Source organism: Humulus lupulus, chromosome 2, assembly GCF_963169125.1.
Source record: "Humulus lupulus chromosome 2, drHumLupu1.1, whole genome shotgun sequence".
NCBI lineage: Eukaryota > Viridiplantae > Streptophyta > Magnoliopsida > Rosales > Cannabaceae > Humulus > Humulus lupulus.
This window is the reverse complement of record NC_084794.1, coordinates 11,339,862-11,358,577: the sequence shown is the minus strand read 5'-3', so window position 1 is coordinate 11,358,577 and position 18,716 is coordinate 11,339,862. Positions and strand designations below refer to the sequence as shown.

The 18,716-nt window shown below is 35.9% G+C and overlaps 1 protein-coding gene and 1 pseudogene across 1 annotated transcript; one reads left to right on the top strand and one right to left on the bottom strand.

The window, feature by feature from the left end:
* Nucleotides 1-273: 273 nt before the first annotated feature.
* On the top strand, nucleotides 274-5,697 carry LOC133817279 (conserved oligomeric Golgi complex subunit 5). Its single transcript, XM_062249751.1, has 4 exons — nucleotides 274-1,480; nucleotides 1,872-2,345; nucleotides 4,208-5,279; nucleotides 5,368-5,697. The coding sequence occupies exons 1-3, from the start codon at nucleotides 374-376 to the stop codon at nucleotides 5,150-5,152; spliced, it is 2,526 nt and encodes an 841-aa protein (XP_062105735.1). The 5' UTR covers nucleotides 274-373; the 3' UTR covers nucleotides 5,153-5,279; nucleotides 5,368-5,697.
* Nucleotides 5,698-11,339: 5,642 nt separating this feature from the next.
* Nucleotides 11,340-12,717, bottom strand: LOC133815833 (uncharacterized; annotated as a pseudogene).
* Between the last annotated feature and the right edge of the window lie 5,999 nt (nucleotides 12,718-18,716).

The following is an 18,716-nucleotide window of genomic DNA, read 5'->3' as shown; positions in this document are numbered from 1 at the left end:
ATTTTGGTTTTATTATTTTAAAATATATTTATGTTATATTTTATATATAATATTGTTTATTTATTAAAAATTTATATGATAATCATAAAAATTTAATAAAAATAATTTATAAATTTTATAAATAAAATTAAGTCTTGCATGTAGTTACAAAATGTATAAACTTATTATAATATTATCTTCAAAACGCGCAGTCGTTTTCCAGTATTCCTACAAACGACACTCGATGACTGGTTCAGCAAAAACTAAAACTCGGATAGGCATTTTGGACAATTAGTTGTGTCCGATCCGAGGAGAGCCTAAAGAGGCCCAAACCTCCAACAAACTACCACGACCACCGTCTCTGGTCTGGTTTAAACCATCGCCAAACTCTCCTATGGCGTCGTCGGCGGTACCCATGCAACGATCTCCCACTTCTTCCTCTTCCCCTCTCCAACGTCTCTCTACCTTCAAAAACGCATCCACCCCCACAACCACTACTACTACCGTCACTGCCGCATCTCCGCTCGATTCCTTCGCCTCAGACCCAATTTTCTCAGCTTTTCTGTCATCGGACTTTTCTTCTACCTCCTTTTCATCCGCCGCTCTCTCTTCCGGCTCGCCAGCCTCCACCGCCGAGAAGCTTCACCAAGCCATCCGCCTGCTCGAGTCCCAGCTTCGCTCCGAGGTCCTCTCCCGCCATGGTGAACTTCTCTCCCAGCTCTCTTCTCTCCAGCACGCCGATCACACTCTCGCCACTGTCCGATCCGCCGTCTCCTCCCTCCAGGCTTCACTCCGTCGCGTTCGATCTGAGCTCTCCGATCCTCTCAAATCCATCCAGACACAAACGATCCAACTCTCCAATCTCCACCGCTCGACAGAACTCCTCCAGCATTCTATTCGCGCACTTCGCCTCTCGAAGAAGCTCCGTGATCTAATCTCCGTGTCCGCGGCCGATCCCGATAAGCTCGATCTCGCCAAGGCCGCTCAGCTACATTGTGAGATCTTGACACTCTATAATGAGTACGATCTCGTGGGCATTGATGTGGTTGACGAAGAGCTCAAATGGGTCAGAGAGACTGGTGACAAATTGAGGAGCGAGGCCATGAAACTGCTAAACAGGGGAATGGAGGGTTTAAATCAAGCCGAGGTTGGTACTGGTTTGCAGGTTTTCTACAATCTGGGTGAACTAAGAGCCACTGTGGAGCAGCTGATCGAGAAGTACAAGGGTATAGGATTGAAGAGCGTGAGTACGACATTAGATATGAAGGCAATTTCAGCCTCTGCTGGAGGTGGCAGCGGGTACGGGCCCGGAGGGATTAGGGGAAGCGGAATGCCGCAGATTGGAGGTGGACCGAAGGCTAGGGAGGCTCTTTGGCAGAGGATGGCGGGCTGTATGGAACAGCTACATTCGGTTTTGGTGGCGGTTTGGCATTTGCAGAGGGTCTTGTCGAAGAAGCGCGACCCTTTCACGCATGTGCTGCTGCTTGATGAGGTTAACCAGGTCAGTGAAATTTGCATTTTGGGTACATGTAATAATTGTTTAGCGTACTCTTATTTGTTTGATTTGTGTATGGATCATAATGAAAGAAGCTAAATGACACTTGTGAAATGTTTAATTTCATTGTCTGGCATAGTGGGCTGAAGAGTCAAATTAGCGATTTCGTTTGTGTAGACTTGAGCTGACAGAACAATTACACAAACTAGTTATATTTTAGTCTAAAATATGATTATGTGAGCAGTGGTATTTTTACCACTTGAACTGAGCTCTTTAGTAAATATGTCGATATTATAGTTCACTGACTGATGATGCTAATTTGTTTTATCAGTGTTATTTGTTTACATTTGGAAATCATTTTTTTCCCTTTAGCTTACATCTACTTTTACTTGCTTAGGAAGGTGACACTATGTTAACAGATCGAGTCTGGGAAGCCATTGTGAAGGCATTTGCTAATCAAATGAAGTCTGCTTTCACTGCTTCAAGTTTTGTGAAAGAAATTTTCACCATGGGGTACCCAAAACTCTTTTCAATGATAGAGAATCTTCTTGAAAGAATTTCACGTGATACAGATGTCAAAGGAGTTTTGCCAGCTATTAGTTTGGAGGGGAAAGATAAAATGATTGCAGCTGTTGAAATATTCCAGACTGCGTTCTTGACGCTTTGCTTGAGCCGCCTTTCAGATCTCGTGAATTCTATATTTCCAATGACCAGCCGTGGTAGTGTCCCCTCCAAAGAACAAATCTCAAGAATCATATCACGTATTCAGGAAGAGATCGAAGCTGTGCAGTTGGATGGACGGCTGACTCTTCTTGTATTGCGTGAAATTGGAAAGGTTCTCCTCCTTCTGGCACAACGAGCTGAATACCAGGTAACTTTATGTTGTTCACTTGGGAAAAAAATAATTTATTTTAAAGATATAGTTTTTAGTCAAGTATATATTATAATATTATGGGACTTTATGAAAGAATCATGCACTTGTAAAACTCATGTCTTCACTTTTTGCCCAGCTTGAAGGTACTCTAAGTGCATTGAGTTTCATTTTATGAAATATGAAATCTATAGTGTCGAGATGTTAGTTGTAGATTGGGTGCAACCATTGGATTTTTAGTTTTAGAATCTAATCCAATCCAATCATTTGTTTATATCCCATCTAACCTTATTCTGACTTACTAAAAGTTTGTACATTGAAAAATATTCTATGACAAAGCTGAATGTAGAGGGTTATTCATTGGAAAAATAACATAAGAGTGTGAGAAGCTAAATGAAGAGGGTTATTCATTGGAAAAATAACATAGGAGTGTGAGCAAGGTTTTAAAAGGCGAAATCGCGAGGCGAGGCGTTTTCTCTTAGTACCGCAAGGCGTAAGCCTCGAGGCGCAACGAGGCATACGCCTCAACTATAAGAACAAATAAAATTTTAAAAATATAATAAAATTCATAAAATATCCTAAAATTCATGAAATTCCATAAAATTCATAGAATTCATAACAAAGAACACATAAGTCCATATTAAAGTCATAAAAGTACTAGTTATATAAGTCTTAAAATCATATAGATAAAATGCATTAATCGGTAGATGCTGCTGTGAGATGATGGTAGAGAAGAAAAGTGTGAGGGAGAGAGCATAAAATGCATAAAATGAGTGAGGAGTGAGCTTCTTGCGTGAAAAGGAGAGAAATGAAGAGTGTGAGGGAGAGCTGAGATGAGATGATGGAGAGATGCTGCTGTGAGATGATGGAGAGGGGAGAAATTAGGGGAGATGCTGCTGTGAGATGATGGTAGAGAAGAAAAAAGGGGATTGCCGTGAGAAGGTTAGGAAGAAATTAGGTTTTTTTTAACTTAAAATCTGATAAAATAAGGCCAAACTTTAAGCCTATTTAGTTAAAAGAAAAGCCCAAAACACTATTTTAAGAAAGTCCCACGTGTGAGGCAATAAAACAGCCAAAAAGTGCAGAAACATGAGGCATACGCCTCAGCCCGCCTCGCCTCAGAATCGTCCACCTCACTCATGTGAGGCGTGCGCCTCACTGCCACTCTATGAGGCGGCGCCTCAGAGGCGTTTTTTTACTGCCTCGCCTCAAGGCGCGCCTCGAGGCGTACGCCTCAACCATTGAGTGTGAGAAGCTAAATGAAGAGGGTATTCTATTAGAAAATAAATAGCAAGTGTAGGTTTAAGTGGTGTTTGAGAGTAACGCTTACAATACTTAACATGTTGACTGTAAGTGGTGTTGAAGAGTTGAAGGTATAGAGTGATGTGTATGGTGGACTTTAATACCATTTTATTGAGAAATATAGCATGTAATAAACTATATGTTAATATTAGTAAATTAACTTGTAATAGAATTATATTTTTCAAATCACGCTGGCTTGGATGGGGTTGTATTGGAATTTTAAAACTTTTATCCAATCCAATCATTCACAGAGTTTTCAACATTGGATATCCTATTCTTTTCTTGATTAGATTGATGGGTAATCCAATTGATTTGTATAACTTGTGCACATGTGATAATTTATCACTTAAAATTGAATTGTGAATAGGCAATTAGATGTTTACAAATTTAGGGAGAGAAAGTTCTTTGGTACATGTAATATGTTCTGCCATAAAATTTATGCATAATTTGTCTCTGAAAATTACACGGGCAATATAAAAAATACTAATGTTATTGTCTAGTAAGTAATTTTTACACTAGTGTTGAGTTTGATTCATATTGTAATATATCTTACTGTACAGATATCTACTGGTCCTGAAGCTCGGCAAGTCAGTGGTCCTGCAACTTCAGCGCAACTCAAAAACTTTGCACTGTGTCAGCACCTGCAAGAAATTCATGCACGTGTGTCGACTATGATTACAGGACTGCCTTCTATTGCTGCAGATGTGCTGTCTCCCTCTTTAGGTGCAATATATGGGGTTGCCTGTGACTCAGTGACATCCCTATTCCAAGCTATGGTTGATCGTCTTGAGTCTTGCATCTTGCAAATTCATGAACAGAATTTTGGTGCGCTTGGTATGGATGCTGCAATGGATAACAATGCATCATCTTATATGGACGAGTTGCAAAGCTGTATTCTTCACTTCCGAAGTGAATTCTTATTTAGGCTCTTGCCTCCAAAAAATGCTGCCAACGTCGGGGTAGAAAATATATGTACTAGGCTTGTTAGGAGCATGGCTTCAAGGGTTCTAATATTCTTTATCAGACATGCTTCTCTTATCAGACCCCTTTCAGAATCAGGAAAGCTAAGGATGGCTAGGGATATGGCTGAGCTTGAATTAGCTGTGGGCCAAAATTTGTTTCCCGTAGAACAACTCGGTGCACCATACAGAGCCCTTCGAGCATTCCGCCCTCTTATTTTCCTGGAAACATCTCAACTGGCATCATCTCCTCTCCTTCAAGACCTGCCACCAAGTATCATACTTCACCATCTCTACACCCGAGGTCCCGAAGAATTGCAGTCGCCACTTCAGAGGAACGGACTTACCCCACAGCAATATTCGTTGTGGCTAGATTCTCAAGGAGAAGATCAGGTCTGGAAAGGTATAAAAGCAACTCTGGATGATTATGCATCCAGAGTGAGGGCCAGAGGAGACAAGGAGTTTAGTCCTGTATATCCTCTTATGCTTCAATTAGGTTCATCCTTGACAGAAAATGCTCTTGCACCCCAAAAGCAGAAGCATTGATGGCTGCTGGTATATCTGTAGAGTGCTATTGTGGAAAGGGACTGCCAATTTCAAGTTCTTATATTTAGGAAGATTTTTTTGTTGAGAGTAGCAGATAGATGGGCTAGTTCTATTGGCAGCTTTTGAGGTACATGACTAGTCCTTTCACATTTCAGTTCACTTTTCTCCATTTAAATTTGTTTTGCAGCTGAAATTACTTCTTATAATCTTGTCAGGTTTGTGGTTAATTTTAACCATGTATTGATACCCTATCACCTACGCGGTCGATGTTTGCTGTGGACGAAAGAAAGAGAGTCGTATGCTATGCTCACTGAAAATTTAAATTTTGTCTTTTGTTTTTTTAATTTCATCGACTGAGACTTTCTCTTCTCATTTGTTGGGATATTGTCCCAATTTGCATATATTTACATATAGCATAGCAATAAAGGTTTTTATGTTCATTATCCGAAAGTTTATCTTCTTATAAACTTGTATTTCCTTTTACTTTACTAACAAAATGGCAAACAAAATAATTGTTAAAATCTTATAGTTGCTACCTTCTTCAATTCTGAATATTGGCACTTTTAGTTCAAACAATGGAATAGAATAATTTGTGATTGTAATCTTATTTGAATGTCGGACTATTAGTAGTTCTTATGTTTTAGTGTTCCAAGCATGTATTTTTATTTTTATAGTTAGGTTTTTACATTTTTATTATTATTAACAACATCATAATAATGAGGTGCGTTACCAGTGTTATTAACTTAGCAACCACGTTGGCGGCGCATTTCACCATTTATATGCAAAATATTATTTTCGTTTTAATAAAAAATATTTGCTTTTTTATTGTTGCAATTATTTATAATCTTGTAAATGTCATATTGATCTGTCAAAAAACGAAAACAAAAACAAAATTATTGTTTTTGCTCGACTAACAAGTAGGTCTATTCTTGGAATTGAATCTCCTTTTTGATTGGGGCATGTCATCGCTTCTAGTTATGAAAACATTTTGAATTGGACTTGATCAAGCAAATATTTTAAATTACCAAAAATAAAGCTCAAACACGTTACCTTCCACGTGCATAAAAATAAACAGTCACATGTGCAACAAACTATTTGAACTTTGTTTTCTAAACTATAAATTATTCAAAATTTTCTAAAAAATTTGTAGGATGCTCTAAATAATTATAATATACACATTAATAAAAAAAATTTGCGTTGAAAATACTTCCCGAACCAAAAACTAAATGGAGAACCGGCGTGTCCCTTTTTGGGTTGCACCAGAGAACTACCCAATATATTATTATCTATGTTATACTTAATGAAAAGTCACATTTTGACTAAACTATCAGATGTTGTATGTCATTTTCACACTTAGTTGAACATTTTATATGTGATATATGAAATACGTTTTAAATTCAACAAAATATCAAATGTCATTTCATGTGGCGTTGATCACCTTAGAATTAATGTGTCTTATATTGTTAGCATACTTAGACTTTATGTTGAAGCCATATTAACAAAAATAGTTTCTTCCTTCTTTTTGTCCCAATTAGTTCGAGAATGTCTTGTCTATTTACCTTTAATTTTATTATCTTGTTGTCTCAATTGTGTGCAACAAAAGGCCCCTATCATGGGCTCCTAAGAACGTAGCTTTTCGGCAAACAGTGAATGCATGCCATTATATGCGAAATCGACAGCCACTGCCAAAAACCAAGATTTTGATGTGATTTAAAAACATTAAATCATGTACTCTAATATTAGATGGATGAGAAATTGTTAAGTAAAATTATATATTATGATTATCATAATACGCGAGTGCCTCATTATTAAACATATAAATATGTTATTGATAAAATAATGTTTTCAGTTGGAAAGGACAGCAACAAAAAGCAAAATATTATGATATTATAATAAAATCCCAAATGGTAACAAGTAATAACGTGCCTTAAATGTCCTTCTACCTCAAATGAGGTCAAACATAAGTACTATTTTTTAAAGTTTTATCTTGAATTGACCAATATTTCATGTGCACACAAATCTTAGCATCTTCCTAATTAATAAATGTGTTAAAACTTTGAAAACGAGAGAGAGAGAGAGAGGAAGAGTGTGCGTGTGTGAGTGATTTAGGCTTCTGATTTTGGATTCTTATTTTTGAACTTTCTTATCTTTCCATACATAATCAACATCATTTTCAGCATCTTTATGTCTTAGTGGCCTTTTCTATCAACAGTTTCCACCACACTCAAACACTTGTCTCCTTTCTTAATCTTCATATATATACTTCTTCCTTAGAATCCTCCGCTAAGCCAAATCTTGGGAGATTATACCTAAGCCAAAGTGAATATTTTCTTTTTCTACTAATATGGGGAAGAAAGCAAGTCAATCAACATCTGTGAAAACTCCTAAGAACAACGAAAAGAAGGACTTCAACAGTTGGATAAAAGTCCTTAAACCAAAAGTCTACATCACTGATAGCTCAAGCTTCAAGCAGCTTGTACAAGAACTCACTGGCAATGGCAATGGCAATGGAACTACTTCTTCCTCATACACCTCCCAACCCCTTACAAAACCCCAAGAGATCAAGAAAGTTCCGGTCATAGAAATCGACGAGGATGATCAAGAAAGAGAGCCCGAAAGCAGTGTGGAAGCAGCTTCATTTTCCTTTGATGCTGCCACAGATTCACCAGAGTTCTGCAACCAAGTTTTTGTGGACCAAGACTTTAATCAAGTGTATGATGAGATATGTTTGGAGGATATAAACTTGGAAAACTCAGTAGCAAATCAACCGGTGGACTTGTTAGCTTATTGGGATATTGAGAAATGGCTTCTTGATTATGATTCACATGGTTCATTATACAATGGTTATGGTACAATTGAGCAAGATGTCAGCATATATGATTATGAGCTATCTGGGGTGATATGAGAATTCTTTGTCTGTTTTCCTCTGCTTCATGTTGTTGATTTTTCCTCTTGTTTCGTATATAATAAACCTTTAGTATATATATCTAGAGAATGTATGTACATCATTTGTATTCTTTGTATAAATTCTCTATTTTACTAGATTGTAATTCTTTCTAATTGTCATCCATGCTTTCTTAAGATACAAGTAAATATATTGACATAGATGTCTGTATACTTAGCATTGTGGTAATATAAACTTTGTGATCAACTTTTTCTTTCTTCAATATTAATTAATTACCAAACTAATTAGTCACCACTTGAGATTCTTCAAAATCAGTTAACCAATTCAAAAGACTTACCAAATCAGTATCTTAGCCAACATAGATGGCAATATTGTTAATATGAAGATTATCAAACACTTGATTTAACAAGATCATAACGCACCAAATAATACTTAAACTTTTAATATTATCTTTTCGTTCCTACTCCTGATAGATTTGATTATAGTTCATCTAATGGATTTTACATTAATTAAAGCAGTGTCCACATCAAAATTGTATTTTTATACATATAATTCCAAACAATGCCAAATTGTAAAGACATTGTCTGCTTATAATAAATTAAGTCCTTTGCATGAATTCCCTATATTAAGTTTCTAATTATAGATTAGAAAAAGACAACACCTGAATAGTAAGCTGCGTGCCCTTCATGTCTTTCTACCTCATCATTTAATCGTTCCATTATTATATTATTACTTATTATCTTTGAAAACAACTTAAGGAATTATATTGAGCAACTCTACATTTCTTGTGTGAAAACAACAAACCTTAGCATTTTCTTTAACCCCATCTCTCTCTCTCTCTCTCTCAAAAATATTCCATAATTGAGCTTGATATAGTGTATGGGTATTATACACTATATTCCACCATTGAAAGAGTGAGACACTTTCAATTTACACACAAATTTAATGATTGAGACACTTTTAATTTTCAAACAAAAATTATGCACTATTTGATTTTAATCATATTTTTAAGTGAGAACTGCATCATCTTTAATTGTATGGTTGAGATTAATTACACATTATAGTGTAATTTTTGTGTGCAATTTAAAAGTGTGCCTAAGATTACTCTATTATTTTTTAAAGAATAATAATATGTGCACCAAAACATTATACTAACTGACGTGATATTATTTTTTAAAACTGTCATGTTATTTAGTGGGGTGTTTTGATGTATAATTTTAGTGAAATGATATGAAATAAATCAAGTTAAGATTTTTTTTTATTTTAATAAAAAGGGTAATACAATTTTACCCCTACATTTTGCTTAAATACCAACCTATATCCTTATGGTTTTAAAAATACTAAATTAGTTCCAATATACATTTACATCCATGTAGTTCCAATAATGCCAAGTCCCTATGTTTTACCAAACAATACAAAACACCCAGGTTCGCAAGCAAAAACCATAATTCTTCCAAATGCCTGAGCTAAGGGCAATTTCATCTTTGTTGATACATTACATCTTCATAATATCATTTTCGCATTTGAACCACTGCCAAGATTGGAAACGAAATTAGGGATTTCACAATTGATCCTTAACTTGCTTGTCATGTGCTACACTTGGTCTTATAAAAAAACATAAAGTAGAGAAGAAGATAAGATTTTTGAATAATCATTCCCCGAACCTATTAGATTATAGTCTCACGTGAAAAATATTTCAGAATATTGAACTATATACACAGAAGTAAACTCATTAATATCTAATTGGTTTTTAGATAGAACCCTATTCTTATTATAATATCACGAACTTTAACCCTAAATAGTCTGGAATTCGGTGATTCTTCCCGAATGGAAAATGTTTGAGAATTTCCACAGACTTAAACATTGAAAAACTCTTGCTAGTAACCATCAGGATTTCAATCAATATTTAACACAATCACCTCACTATTATTCACCGATCTTTCAATCATGCCAAATTCAATATTTCAAGAATCATGCACATTAATTACTTTTCATATCCACTCTTACAAATTATAAAAAATAAATAAAATTTTTAATTTTTTTTTGGATCTAACACATAGAAGTCGTTTAGTATGCAGGAATCTGGACATGGAAATGAGAATTTGAACACTTTCCCATGTTTGGTACTGGGTTTGAGTTTTTCTAACCTGGGAATCTGTACTCCAGGGGTCTTAACTTTTCCTGATTCTAGGTTAAAGTGAAACCAATCTGACAAGTGGTTTTCAGATACCCAGGAATGTGAAACACTTCAAAATTATTATTATTATTTTAAAAAAAAATCTTAAACCAATAATTTTTTAGTTAATAACTTATTTTATTTTTGAAGCTTATAACAAATATACATATATCAAACTATAAAATGATAAATAATATTTGTTTATTTAAAAAAATTGATTTATAAAGCCTTTATATTATTACATTAGTTTAAAATAACAAATGAAATATTATTAAAAATAAAATAAGGGTATTTTTGTAATTTTAAAAACTATACTTGATTCTAGTATTCAATATATGTATTTTTTTAATTCTATTAAAAAATATTTCATGAGTAAAATTGTTTATAAATTATTTTGATGAAATATATTATTATATTAATTTTATGAAAATATGAAAACTTAACAGATTCATATGCACAACCAAATACAGAAAGTGATATTCCGATAAATCATAGATAAGATTACAGTGCACAACCAAACACAATGATGTAAGTTTCCAGACTATCAGATTACCCTCTTCAACTTTTCCAGTAATATGAAAATTGTGAACTCCTCATACCAAACGGCCTCATAGTACTATCTTGTTCCCTTTCCACCAAAGAAGTTCACTCACTTCTCTTTCTTCATTCTATTTATAATTATGTTCCTTTTTTTTTTTGGATCTGCTCCTTACTCATTTGACACTTGTCTTGTATCAATATTCACCCAATTTTTCCAAACCTTATTCAATTACATAGTTTGAGTTCTTGGAATAATTTTTTAAACAAGTATTAACAATTTATTTAATAAAGGGTGAAGAAAATCAAAATTAAAAATTAATTTAGTTTCTTTCCATAGGGTATTATAAGGGCATCTCCAACCCATAATATTATATACGGTGTTGCACCAACACCAAAACTAAAGAATCTCAGCACCATATTTTCTTTACATTCCAACCACAACACCAAAAATTGCACCAAAAAGTATATTATTTATTATTATATTATTTTTAATAAAATAGAATATTCTTTTTATTATTATATTATATATTTATTTAATTAATCCATTAAGTAAAAATGTTATTATTAATTACATAAAATTTATATCATAAATATTAAAACTTGACAAATTATAATAACACATTACATTTTCCTATTTAAATATTACACTACTAAAATAAAATACATTCAATTAATTCTAAAACATAACACACCTATGAAATATTAATTAAATTAAACTAATTTTTCGAGTTAGTATATTCGTCTCACAAGTGTTCAATTAATGCATTTTGAAGTTCAATGTAAGCATCCTTATCTTAGATTTCGAAGTTCAATGTGAGCCAGAAATTCTTGAAACCGAGCATCGTCATTACCCTTGACATTTCGAGTCATTATTCAATTGGTGCATTAACGTCGCGTTCATCTTCTATTATCATATTATGCATAATAATACGTGAAGTCATTATATCATGTAATATCCTCTTGTTCCATAGACGCACTGATTCTGCCACAATGACAAATTTTGATTGCAATACTCCGAACACACGTTCTACATCTTTTCTACATGCTTCTTGTTTTCGAGCAGATAATTGTTTCTTCGGGCCAAGTGGCTCACGAATGGTTTGAACAGTAGCAGAACATTTTGGATATATACCATCGGCTAAATAATAACCCATATTATACTCTTTCCCTTTAATGACATAATTAGCAAGTGGAGCAATACCCGCAACAAGATCAGCAAAAAGATGGGACGCCTCCAACACGTTAATATCATTGTTAGATCCAAGTAGACCAAAATATGCATGCCATATCCAAAGATCATAAGTTAGCTAAAGCTTCAAGAATAATAGTCGGAGATCCACTGCGACCAGCGTATTATCCTCCCCAAGTCGTAGGGCAGTTTTTACATTTCCAATGCATACAAATTAAACTGCCCAACATTCCTGGAAAACCTCGACGTTCACCAATGTGTAGTCGCCTTGCAACATCATCAACGTTAGGTAATCGGAGATAGCGGGTTCCAAAGACCTCGATAACAGCACGACAAAATCGTTTCAAACTTTCCAAAGCAATAATAGATTCTTCTATTTTGATGTACTCGTCGATAGCATCTGCCAATACACCATATGCCAACATTCGAAATACGACTATTACCCGATAACCCGAGCTTACCGAGTCCATATCTTCGTTGGACGAAGTAATTGTGTAACGCCCCACGTCACTATGACTACTTCCTGGAATGATGAATAGCCCTACAAACCAACACAAGTCTTTCTAGCGTGCTTTGTCCTCACTCGCACACTTCCTAGTAAAACTTCCCAGGAGGTCACCCATCATGAGACTACTTCAGGTCAAACACGCTTAACTTTGGAGTTCTCAAGTGATAGACTACCGAAAAGAAGATACATCTTGTTGGCATAGATAATATCCATCAATCCATTTGACATACCACTTGCTTTTCTAGATCATCACAATAATCATCATCATCTGAAGAAGAAGACGATGCCAAATACGATGAGCTGCCATAATGAGAATTGTTGCGATATTTTAAGCTATGCAAGTGCACACAGTCGCAATTTGTAATAATATGGTAAAGAAACCAAGTATCGTCCTCAAGGACTGAATTATCAATTACCAGTCAATTAATTTCTCTTTCTATTTGATAAATTTAAAATTCTTGATTTTTGTAGACACAGCAAAAGAAACTATAAAGTTCAGAAACAATAATTGAAAATTAAATGGAATAACAACTAATAGTAAAACCTTTGATTTAACCACTGAAGAAATAATTAGGATGTTTAATCTCATCAACTATCCTCCCTATCATTCCCTAATGCAAAGTACTGAGTTCTTCTTCTTTTTGCCTAATTCAATTAACAAGTTGATACAGCAGCCTATAATCATACTATGAATTATAAACTCAACCTAGGTGACAATTTCCTATATTTCTATGGTAAATTGAACCACAAAGGTAGCATTAATCTTGACAACTTAATAACAGTTACACAATTAATATGGATACTTTCGTTCCAAATTAGAATTATGTCCAATATAACCACAGCAGATTCAAATCTCACTTCTCAGATTTTGATTTAAAAAACATATATATATGACTATAGATGGCCAATCAATAATCAATCTATAAGAACAGGTTATATGGAATTGAAGAAGAAGAAAATTGAAATTGCATTAGTTCATAATAGGGATTCAAGTGATTCAATTAAAAATCCTAAATAGAAAATTAGTTCATAATCATTATACTAATCACAACGAAAATTAAAGATAACATCAGAAAGTAGAAGAAAAACATGTAGATAGAATACTCCAAGCCTTCAGCCTTCAAGCAAAAACCACTCCCAAATCCGTACGTCCCTTTTCTTCTCTCTTTTTCGCCTTATAAAAACCTAGAATTCAATTTTTAAAAGAGGCGGGCCGCGGCTCTACATGCACCATGCCGCGGCCCGTGTATAAATTTCTGGGCGAATTGTTCTCTCCATGCCGCGGCCCTAGTCAGCCATGCCGCGGCCCGCGTCTAAGATTTCTGGGTTGATGCCCATCTATGCCGCAACCCTCTTTAGCCATGTCGCGGCCCGTGGTTCTCCTTCAAAACAGTGGTTCTGTTTCACCACCTAGCCGCGACTCTACTCTGCTCATGCCGTGGCTCTTAAGGGATTTCTCAATTTTTCAAGTTTTCATCCCAAAAATTCACCAACACTTCCAAATCATGTTGAGATCCATCATTTCTCAAAATATGTTGAAAAACATGGTTATTTCTTCCATTTCTTTGACATTTTCCTCCAAGTACTCAATTCTTGCTGATATTCACAAAGACAAACAAACAAAGCATAAATCCGCACTAAATGAAAGAAAAACGAAATAAAAGACTACTTAAAACATCACCTAAACATGACAAAAACTAAACTCAACAAAATCCCCTAAACTTAACCTTTACTTGCTCTCGAGTAAAGACCAAGTTAAACTAACAAAAAGAAACAAACACAAAACGAACAAGCTAAACCATCATTACCATCTACACTGCTTTGCCAAAACTCATGAAATCTCAATTGCAATAATAATAACCAAAATTTCAGCTCAATGTTCAATTAGGGAAATCAATAATATATCACGAAAATGACTACAACACTTGGACTCTATCATATATGCTCAGCTCATTCCAGACAAGTCCACAAACCAATTTTTCAATATGCTTGCATTACTTGACCTTCTCCACTAATGTCAATAACGCGTGTTTTGAAATCAAAAGGACTTTCACAGGTTATAGCGTTAGGCCAGGGTAGATGAAATTGTCATTTAGACTCAAAATTACCATAAGCATATAAACTTTACACCCAATCTTGATATTCACAACACAATTTAACACAACCCAAAGATCCTCTTTATTTCCAAAAATTGAGAAATTTAAACACTAGATTTTTTTTTTTCATACTACACTTCCCCCAAACTTATGCATTTTAATGGGAACATCAAAAGAAAAGAAGTTTCTCTCAAATCTTTTTTTTTTTTTCTTCTTTCTCAATCTTTTCTTGAATTTCTCTATTGCCAACACCAATACACAAGAGTAACCCATTATAAATCAATCCCCTTTTATATTTTATAAGCGCATGTTACAAATCTAAGAACTAAAAAATATTAAGGTATTCGGTTAAGCTCAAAACAAGTGTTTAACAATAAAAGGTAGACTTTTAGGCTCAAAGAGGGTATCTAGGGAAAATTAAATCAAGGTTGGCTTGAAAAGCACAATCGATCCAATAAAATTGCCTAAATCACTTTTCAAAGCACAAGTCATCAAGGATTTCGCCTCAAAGGCCAAATAATGCAAGTTCTATCAAATTCAAATTGTCATACCACCAACCCTAGTCAAACATATATAATAAAATCCAAAATGTTGCATTTTCAAAACATATTAAAAATTTCCCACAAAACCTTTAAATTAAAATCTAAAACAATTGAACCAAGCACACAGTTGAATTCAATTTCCTTTTCACGAGCAAAGACAAAGCAACAACAGACAAGAATGATGGCTTAACAGTTACACTAAACAAACAACAGAAAATAACACAAGAGACCAAAAGCTAAACTAAACAACGCACAAAATAAAAATAACACAAAATAAGCTTCCCCCCCCCCCCCCCCCCCCCAAAACTTAAGATGCACATTGTCCCCAATGTGATAAAGAAAAGAACAAAAGAAGAGAACTTACCTGACGCCACATCAGTATGGCGGAGGAGGTGGCGGTGGTGGCCACTGGTATGGAGAGTATTGCGGCGGAGGAGTGAAGTAATTCTCATCAGCAGAGCTCATAGTCCACCTTGTTACTAAGGCATTCAACTCCTCTATGTGAACCGCCCATATTCATTTTGTTGCACCATGAAGTCATTGTAATGCTGATTTTGCGCATGATGCGATTGGATTAAGTATTGATTTTGCCGAATAAGATAATCCAAGCGATCATGCGTGCGCTGCGTGTGCTCATCAATAGGCAGTTTTCAGCTGGTGTTGCCCATGGTAGTTTTCAGCTGCGTGTGCTCATCAATAGGCAGTTTTCAGAAAGCAATACCTCAGAGGCTTAGAAAGACTACACTGGATAAACAGTTTTCCAAGTTTTTAGAGGTGTTTAAAAAGCTGCACATAAACATTCCTTTTGCTGAGGCCTTGGAGCAGATGCCCAGCTATGTGAAATTCATGAAGGAGATTTTGTCCAAGAAAAGGAAGATGGAAGACTATGAGACTGTAGCACTCACTGAAGAGTGCAGCGCGATATTACAGAGGAAGTTACCCCAAAAGCTGAGAGATCCGGGGAGCTTTACCATACCATGCACCATTGGCAAGTTTGAATGCAAACACGCTTTATGTGATCTGGGGGCAAGTATTAATCTGATGCCCTTATCTGTGTTTAGAAGACTTGGCTTGGGGGAGGCAAAACCAACAACTGTCACTCTACAACTAGCAGACCGATCGGTGACACATCCACGGGGTATTATTGAAGATGTTCTTGTGAAGGTGGATAAGTTTATATTTCCAGCTGACTTTATCGTTCTGGACATGGAGGAGGATACAAATGTACCAATTATTCTTGGTAGGCCATTTCTAGCCACAGGCCAAGCTCTTATTGATGTTCACAAAGGAGAGCTTAAGCTTAGAGTTCAAGGAGATGAGGTGGTCTTTAATGTCTTCAAGGCCATGAAGTATCCGGTGGCTAGTGACAGTTGCTATAGTGTGGATGTGATAGAGAAGGCAGTCTCGAAGAGAAGGATGAATAGTGATGCCTTAGAGGCAGTATTATTGGGTGATGAGGTCGACGATGAGGATACTGAGATAAGAGATTGTGTAAACTGGATCAATTCCTTCTTGCCATACTGGAAGAAGTTTCAAGAATTAGCAGACGCGCCTGATAAACCGCTAACATCCATTCAGTAGCCACCGCAGCTGGAATTGAAGGTTCTTCCAGATCATTTGCGATATGCATACTTGGGAGAGAATGAAACTTTACCTGTCATTGTGTCAGCTGACCTGTCAAAGATAGAATTGGAGAAACTGTTGAGGGTTTTAAGGGAGCTACCATAATGAGAATTCATCTTTAATCCACATTGATTTGTATGTGTTGTTGGTCTACATGAAACCCATGTTTTATAGTGTAGATATCCATTGTCTTCGGATTTCAAATTATTGAAGATAAGAAAAGATACACGTTGTAGAGATATCCGCCATCACATCTTGTTATTGCAGTTGTCTTACTAAACGTACACTTATTGATAATGGCAGTTCAGCTAACATTTTGTTTTTAAGTGCTCTCAGGGAAATGAGGATAGATGAATCAAAGATCATAAAGAAGACTACAATCCCCATCGGTTTCAGTGGAGAACAAAAGAACACACTAGGAGAGATTGAGCTACCTGTCTATGCTGAAGGAGTCAATTTGTGCACAAGATAGTAGACTCTCCGTCTGTTTACAACGTGATACTAGGACGACCATGGATACATGAAATGGAGGCAGCCCCCTATCACAACCATTTTTTTTTACATATACTACAAACAGATCAATAACAAATCTAAGTATAAATTAACTAACTAACTTTATACTTAGATTGGGGGAATAAGATATTAATACTCTATAAGTCATTCAGCCAACCGACATTCGATACAACAACTTAAAGAACACTAACATAAGCTACAATACTACATAAGAAAAAGTCCATACAACAACTAAAAATACATAAAATGAGACAAACTCAGTCATCCCTCAACAGTGAACTTGAACAAAAGAGGAATCAGTCATCCGCAACTAGATCATGAGTAGTCATGATGCCAAAAGAAGTGGCTAACTCTTCGGCCCGGGTCGTCTCTTCAGCCCTCATCCTCTCCAATTCCTCAAAATCTGCAATGTATTTAGGAACATCCTAGCTATCAATCTTACCATCCTGAAACTCACTGGCCATTACACCACGACATTGGATCTCAGCCTCCAGCCCAATCACTAACATCTGATTCTCCAACGAAGCTACCTCGGTTTCAAGACATCAACTTGACCAAGAGTCACCCTCAGCTTCTCGGCATCAGCTTCCTTGGATTCTAGTTGAATCTTTAAGTCGGCTATAAGTTGATCAGACTCCCTCTTGGAATCTTTCAACTGACCAACTTCACCTCGAAGATCATTTCTTTGACCTCTTACTTCCTTTAGAGTTGCCATTAAGGACTTGATTTTCTTCTTCAGCCAAATGACCCCTTGCAAACCCTGAAACATTGAAAAAATATAAGACAACTTGAGATATCAGCTAGTCGACACAAACAAAACTAAAGGAAGTCTCCGTACCTGAAACAAATGGGAAACAGTATTGTCAACTGACCCATCCATACCGACTTGCTCCGTCCTTTGATCATCTTCGGGCCACAATAGCTTATCAATCTCTCCTAAGTGAGGCCCAATCTCACTATAAGCGGCAGCATTGGAGGGGAATGAAAGGGCAACGATGTCGCTAACCAGGTCGGAAGAATCAGCCTACACAACCTTGTTCTTCTTTCTCATCTGACTCCGCGTCAAAACGGGAGGCGCGATGACCTCTCTATCAGCATCTGAGCTCCCAACAGATGATTTATTCGCTTGACGCAAACGTTCCAAGGCATTGGAACCAGTTAGAGGAAGTGTAAAGGGTCGAGACATAGCTATGTCTGCAAACAATTGCTCACTTGTCGTCAACTCAATCAAAAAATTATCCCAAGACTTCTCTTGATAAACATAATACGAGGATTATCAGGACTCTGGAGAACGCCACAAAGAACTCTGACGGAGACTCGATTCAGACAACAAATCACTCCACTCACGCTCCGCTTCTGGAATAGTAAGAATACTCTTGAGCCGACCGAAAGACTCCCTCGAATCCCAAAGGTACTCAACTTGAAGTCTACCTGCAAAATAATAGAAGTATCAGCAAAAAAAACAAGCATAA

What these genes read in the sequence shown, in the direction of transcription:
- LOC133817279 (XM_062249751.1), top strand. Translation starts at nt 374, where the DNA reads ATGGCGTCGTCGGCGGTACCCATGCAACGATCTCCCACTTCTTCCTCT. An exon ending in TGCTTGATGAGGTTAACCAG is followed by an intron (nt 1,481 to 1,871) that starts GTCAGTGAAATT and finishes TTACTTGCTTAG; the next exon opens with GAAGGTGACACTATGTTAAC. An exon ending in CACAACGAGCTGAATACCAG is followed by an intron (nt 2,346 to 4,207) that starts GTAACTTTATGT and finishes CTTACTGTACAG; the next exon opens with ATATCTACTGGTCCTGAAGC.